The 6969-nt window shown below is 40.8% G+C and overlaps 1 protein-coding gene across 3 annotated transcripts; it reads left to right on the top strand.

Moving 5' to 3' along the window:
- The first annotated feature begins 589 nt into the window (after positions 1-589).
- Positions 590-5623, top strand: GTF2A2 (general transcription factor IIA subunit 2). 3 transcript variants are annotated; one of them, XM_075160290.1, is made up of 5 exons: positions 590-741; positions 1356-1499; positions 2045-2149; positions 3488-3614; positions 5316-5623. In XM_075160290.1, exons 2-5 carry the CDS (start codon positions 1428-1430, stop codon positions 5339-5341), a joined length of 330 nt encoding a protein of 109 aa, XP_075016391.1. In that variant the 5' UTR covers positions 590-741; positions 1356-1427; the 3' UTR covers positions 5342-5623. The 3 variants fall into 3 exon arrangements, with proteins under 3 accessions (XP_075016391.1, XP_075016392.1, XP_075016390.1); XM_075160291.1 differs by having other exon boundaries at positions 735-892; XM_075160289.1 differs by lacking the exon at positions 590-741 and having other exon boundaries at positions 933-1499.
- The last annotated feature ends 1346 nt before the right edge of the window (positions 5624-6969 follow it).

Genomic DNA, 6969 nt, shown 5'->3' with positions numbered 1-6969 from the left:
TAATGTGATAACACATTTCTGAATGTGCTAGCTGTTAATACTTACAGGGAACTTTTTAATTAGGAAAAAAATAAATGCTGTATGCAATAAATACCTTTACAAAAGGTCTGAATGTGGTGGTTTTTTTTTTTTTTTACTACTTTGGAATAATTGATAATAAAATCTTTAGCGTTTGCATGTACCACCTCCTGCCTCTCAAAACCATGAAATTTAAATTTGGTTCCCAAAGCATTGTAGGTGCCAGATCACTAGTCGCAGTGAAATTTAACAATTATTTCTAAGGCTTTTGGCAGTTGGTACAGGTCGGGGTATAATGTTAGAGGAAAAGTCCCCCTCGTAGCTTAAGGAGGGCGTGGATTTCGGCCACTTGAATAGGTAAAATAAACCTAAACTCGGAAATATTCGTTATCATACAATTTAAAAAAGTTAACCCTAACCCGCGGTGTTCAATGGACGCCGGGGAAAGCTGTGCAGCTCGGCGTGTTGTCGCCTCCACCGCACGGCCCCCCCGGCGCCTCCTGCCCTTGCCCCCGGGGGCAGGCGGCTCTGCCCCGGGCCGAGGCGCTCCGCTCCCCTCCCGCGCCAGACGAGCTCCGGCCTGGTGGCTGCCCTGCGGCGCGGCCTCCGTCCTCCACCTCCGGGAGGCGGGATGAGGCCGCGCCCAGCCGCCCTCGCCGTTCCGCTTCCGGGCCACGGGGCGGCCGAGGAGGGGCCCCTACCTCTTCCGGCCGCTCGGAGCGGGTGAGGCGGGGGCCACTGGAGAGGGCTGCCCCGAGCGGGAGCCCCGGGGCTGGGCCCGGCGGGGCGGCGCTGCCTGCGCGGCTCCCCCTTCCTGCGGCGCCGGCGGGGCTGGCCGCCCGCGCGGAGCGGGCCGGAGCTGCCTGCGGCTGTGGTGCGGCGACCGGCACCTTCCTCCGGGTTTGGTGGGGCCGCGGGCGGCCCGGGGGGCCGCTGGGGGCTGGGGCGCAAGGCCGCTCGGTCCCCACGCTTGCCTGAAATTCCCCTAACGGCTTCCTAAGCGCGCCCCCGGCGCCGCGGAGGGCCAGGGGTCGGTTTGGAAGCCGAACGGGCGGCGAACAATAGACGGCCCCATCCCGGCGCGCCGCTTCCGTGCCTGCCGGGCACGAATGCCCGGTGGTGCCGGCCCGGCGGCGACGCGGCTCACTCCCCACTGCCCGCCGCGGCGGCCCGGTTTTCCTGCCGGTCGTTAATGCGTTGTGCTCTTGAGCGGCCAGTTTGCGGAACGATTTTTTTAAATGATGCTTGCTCTGCTGTGCATTGTACATTAAGGGTTCTGTTGTGGTTTTTAGGGTTTTTTAATTAATTATTTTATTATTATTACTGTTTTTTTTAAGAGAGAGGGAGGACATAACAGGCGTCCAGAGCCGTGGATGATCAGGAGGGTGTCCAGCCCATCTCGGTAGACCATGGCATATCAGCTGTATAGAAACACCACGCTGGGGAACAGTCTTCAGGAGAGTCTGGATGAGCTTATACAGGTGTGTGGGGGGTTTAGGGTCTGGGCAATTAGCTTCATAAAAAAAGAAGTTAGTTTTAAAACCGCTTTGTCGTTGCTGTATTGGGGTTAAGTACCCAAACCCAAATGGTCAACGTTTCAAAAACTCACCGATTGAAGTCAAAAGCTATCGGTACTCCATTCACGTGGGAAGTCTTTTTCGTAACATTCTAGATGAAGGAAAATGTTTTATGTAAGTGGCATGATCCCCTGTTGCGTGGCCCAGTAAATGAACAGCCAGATTAATCTGGAACACTGTAATCGATTTCCTGCTCTTCTGGTTGTTTACAACGAATATTTATCAGAAGAAATCTTTGTGTAGCATAAAAAATCATGTTAGCTCATCATTTCTTCTCTCAGGGTTAAAATAGGAAAAAGGAAGTAAACACAGGAACATAATACTTCTGTAAATTGTTCTTCTAGAGATCTGCTTCATGTGAACTTTGTTTTGATGTTTTTAATTTTTACGGCATTTTTGAGTTTACTTTGAAATAACTCAAAAGTTTTTTTTTTTTTAAACTACTTTAGTCACAGCAAATCACACCTCAGCTGGCCCTTCAGGTGCTACTTCAGTTTGATAAAGCTATAAATTCGGCACTGGCACAACGAGTCAGGAACAGAGTCAATTTCAGGGTAAGATAACAATATATAAAAGTTTTTCATGAGGTACAGTAACTAAGCGTTGATGCAGAATGTCATTAAAAGCTGTGTGCTCTAAGCAAAAACTTACAAAGGTCTATTTTGACTCTGAAATAATGACTGTTTACATGTATATTCTGTATGCAATTGTAAGGCTTGTTATCCTCTTACTCTGCCAGGGATCTTTTGAAAGAAGGCAGAAATCAGAAACGGATTTGGTGGGCGGATGAAGACAGGGAAAGGGGAAGAGGGAAATGTTTTGATGCGTACTATTGCCACTGCAGATGGGGAGGGAGACTTTTGATTCTCTTAGTTGTACCTAGCAGAAGTGAGATGAAGCCAGATTGTCAGCCACATCTATAATGTGAAGAGAGACTAGAGAGTTGTAGATCTACCCTTATGCAAGTCACTGGATCATTCTGTAGCTATTTTCTGTAGGTATCATAAAAAAATAAATTTGGGGTTTTCTCCCAGCCAGCCACCCTAATTAATGTTAGATAGCCAGCAAATTGTTAAATGTTAACTTGACTGTAATTTTAAGAAAAAAAAACCAAACAAACCCAAAACAGTTGTCCTGTTAACTTATGTCCTAATACTTCTTCTACAGTCTATGCAGAACCCATTAATGAAGTGAGTTCTTAAGAGTCTAGATTTTTAAACTGTATAGATATGTTAAAAAGAGCATAACTTCTTTTCTCTAAAACACTTAACTTGCTTTGTGTTAGCAAAGCTGGTATGGAAAACCGTTCAGAATGTGTTTAGTGGATAAATTAAAAAAAATGTTGCTTGGAGCCTAAGTTAAAGAGTATCAGTTTAAAATATGTGAAGATGAAGGCCGAAAGGTTTACATATCAACATCCTCAGTAATACATTAAACATGAGGGATACCCCTTTGTGTCACATAGGTCAGTTTTATCATCATTTTTTATTTAAACTATTGCTTTATTTAAACAATTGCAGAATTCACATCTTGTTGTGATCACTACTATAACTGATTTTTCTTATGGCCCATGTTTTAAGAAATCTTTTCTGATACTGATCCTTTATCCACATAAGAAAAGTTATAAAACTCCTTAGCATACCTATGAAGCTTCCCCTTGGATAGACTATAATGTCACTACATGGTCTTGAAAATTTCCACCACTGGAGGGCATTTAAACTACAATTTTCCTCAGGATTGCTTGCTTGCCAAGTTTGTGTGCATTCAGGTTCACAGTTGGCTTTATGGCAAACCTAGTTCTAGAAGGTATGTAGTTCAGTAGATAGTAAACATCATATTTTCTGTTACTTTTGGGATGCATCCTATAGAAAATGTCTTTTGTCTTTTTAAAGGGGTCTCTGAATACATACAGGTTCTGTGACAACGTATGGACATTTGTACTGAATGATGTTGAATTTAGGGAGGTCACTGAACTTGTGAAAGTGGATAAAGTGAAAATTGTAGCATGTGATGGAAAAAGTAAGTATGGAATATGATATAAATAAGCTGAGACACAAGACTTGATGATTTATAGAAAGCTTTGACCAAATGTCCGATTAGAGCTAGATTGATTGTATTATTCAGACAAGAGTAGGGCTCTGCGCTCCCTTTTACATATGATGAGAAATGAAGCAAAAGCAAACTAAGTACTTCCCTAACTCATAAGCACTGAAATAGGAATGTGTTAGAGACTGCTGTACACCTGTTGTTGGGAAGTACATACTACTAGAGCGATTAGAAAGTTGGAAGTAATCTTAATCGAATTTGTGTGTGGTGATTTTCTAGGATTACCCTGTTTGTTGGAACAGCACCATGTTTTATTGAATTCAAGGAGTGCTTCATCTGTCTGAGCAAGCAATTGTCCGAGAAAACTGGCTAAGCAATTGCTTGCTGGATTTGATAGTAGGGAACCCAAGCACATGAAAAGCTTATGCCAGCATTTGCAAATCATATTATAAGATTTATGTATTGCTCAACAGGCCCACCATATGTACACTGCTTACGGGAGTTTATGTTCCACATCTGCTTGACTGGATTATTTTTGTCAATGTTCCTTGAAATTCTTTACTGGAAAAAGTCATTTAGACTTTTGTGGCAAGCTGGTTTCTAACTTTTAAAACCATCAATGTGGCAGAATATCACTAAAGATGTGTGAAATGGTGCCACTTGTTTCATCCCTGGGGAGTGGTGCTAAAAGGAAGAACTAAGAATGGGAAAGGCTTTATGTAAATATACGCTAGACCTCTGAAACAGGTTCTTCATGGCTTCCTGATCCTGGCATGATTACAGTGGTCACTTCAAATTGTAGTTCTAGAGTTGACAGAATTTATTGTTTGCTCAACTTCTGGTATTAGCCAAGCATATAATCTTACTCTGTTTATTTTTTGGGTGCTTATAGCTAGTACAGGAAACCTTACTTTCCAAGTATTAATCTTTTTTACTCTTGATAAAGTATGCAGATAAGATTTAAAGAACTGGGTGACTTAAAGTTGCTATTAACATTACAGCCTTTTTTTCCCCCAAGAAGTTGACTTGCTAAAGGAACATAGTAAACACTGACCTGTCTTTCTCCATATCCAAATTAACGTATTTTTTCCATAGCTCTAAGAACAAGAAAGCAGTAATGGTAGTAATGCCAGAAATTGCACTGGTGTTAATTGGTGCTTCTGACAAAAGTTCAGAACGCAGAATTGCTCTCAGTTGTTTTATGAAGATCATGCTCATTCTTGCATCTATTTCAAAATGCATAATAAACTATAGCCCACATTCCATAGGAGCTTATGCTACTGGATGTGCAAACCCCTTTCTCTTTAGTGGATCATGTGATTTAGTCAGATGTGCTTGTGGCTGACTGCAGTAAAGTGTTCGTGTATCACTACAAGTTAGAGCAAAGCTTCTTGTATTTTTAATGCCTTAATAGCAAATGGTGCGTGTGCACAACCTTGAAGTTTTGTGCTGGCTCTTTTCAATGTTGCTAACTGAAGTGAAACAGCACAAGCAGTTCATGTACTGCATTGATAGCAGTGGAAGGAAATGGGTAGGTACAGAACATGTTCTAAAATGCTTGAGGAATGCTTTTGAGCTTGGGGAAGATATTATAGAATGGTATTGGTTCTCTTTAATTTATACTAAACTGTAGTGAGGGTATGTGTTACTCACACTTTCTTTTTTCTTTCCTAGACACTGGTTCCAATACTGCAGAATGAATAGAACTGTGGTTTGTCTGCAATATTTTCTGTTAATATGCAGCACTTTCTGGAGAGAAGCATGGAAAGGGACTGTGTTCATACTTAATTATTGTCATGCAGATGTGAGTTAATCCATACTAGAAAGCGTCACAGATTGACGGCGGAAGAAATACCCGTAGCATTTCTTCAGTTCACCTTATAGGGCATGAATACAATGTTTTTTTTTTTTAAATTACAACAGATACTGTTGCCTTTTTTGTTCAAAATAATTTCTGTAATAAACTTTTATTTAAAAACTTGTGAATGAGTGATCATTGGAAAATTTTGTTTAAAAACAATCATTACTGTAATATATTCTCCCAATATTGTCTGTGTGTTTACAGTAATGTTGCAAATGCAAAGGTCTTTCAGTTACAGGATTGTGAGTATGGTTGCACTAATCAGTATTGCAAGAAATGGCTGTTTCAGAATGATGGAGGAGGACATCAACAAAAGCTTAGCAGCTCATGCTGGCCCATATATTTGTCTGTTTGTTACTGCATCTTTCTATCTATAAATTTGTCCATTTGGTACCTTCTGCTAATAATACACTAACCCAAGTATTAAAGTTATTGCACAACTAATCAAATTGAAATAATGAAATTGAGTCTCATAAAATTGCACTATATTCTCAATGTGCTGGCTGTTTTAACATTTTTCTAATTGTTTTTTGTATTTATGTGGAATACATTTAATGGACACCTGACCAACAGGATTTCAGTGAAAGAGTTGAGCTATGAATTTTGAGGTATCAAATTGATAACTTTGTTCATTTTAGATTTACACATTCTGCTAAATAACTCTAATCAAGAAACCCTTAAAATAGTTTCTTCACTAGAAATATGAATATAATATACTGACAGCTCATTTGTCTGACTTAACAGCAGTGACACTTCCAGTATGGTCATAGGCATGCTAGCTGCCTCAGCAGTGTCAAATTGATTTATTTTTGAAAGTAGGCTACTTACAGACCACTAGAAACTGGAAACTGTACAGAAGAAAAGTCAGGGGGTAACTGTTTTCAGATTAGTCTAAATCTTTAGTTTGTGCCAAAACTGGAGCATAATTTATATGTTAAAACTTTTCTCTACATGTCAGTGGCCCAGTCTATTAATTAAAGTAATAAAGCTTTAGTCTATCTTCTAATACCTTTCCAGACTGATGTGTTACAGTTCTCTAAATCCTACCTTTGGACATCAAAGGATATATATTTGGGGTTTGGTTAACTTCTGCTTCCCTCACTTCAAGTGAGAAAGGAGTTCACAAACGTGCTTGCTAGACTGTTCCAAGTATTATGTTTACCATGAATTTTTTTTGTCTTGTATCTATGCTGAATGTCCTTTGCTGCAAACTGCAGAGTGCTAAGTAACCGTTTTTGAAACCAGAACAACAGACTCTTCCTCTCATTTGAACAGCACAGTAAGTATCTGTTGAGGTCATCTTAAAGGCTGCAAACGCACATCTGTACCGTGGTTTTCTCTTTTCTACATCAGACTCAATCTTCTAGGTTTAAACGTTCTTTGTTTTCTAATAATCATGTGGTAAATTGCATTTCAGCCCTTACAAGTATAAAAATTTGCTGTTCCTACCTCCAACTCTTTGCAGTC

The sequence above is a fragment of the Calonectris borealis genome, chromosome 11 (genome assembly GCF_964195595.1).
Source record: "Calonectris borealis chromosome 11, bCalBor7.hap1.2, whole genome shotgun sequence".
NCBI lineage: Eukaryota > Metazoa > Chordata > Aves > Procellariiformes > Procellariidae > Calonectris > Calonectris borealis.
Note: the sequence above shows the minus strand (reverse complement) of the source record. Positions and strands in the feature narration are given on the sequence as shown.

Coding starts and splice junctions, on each gene's coding strand:
- GTF2A2 (XM_075160290.1), top strand. CDS start 1,428: ATGGCATATCAGCTGTATAGAAACACCACGCTGGGGAACAGTCTTCAG. Junction 2,150..3,487: donor GGAACAGAGTCAATTTCAGG/GTAAGATAACAA, acceptor GTCTTTTTAAAG/GGGTCTCTGAATACATACAG. Junction 3,615..5,315: donor TGTAGCATGTGATGGAAAAA/GTAAGTATGGAA, acceptor TTTCTTTCCTAG/ACACTGGTTCCAATACTGCA.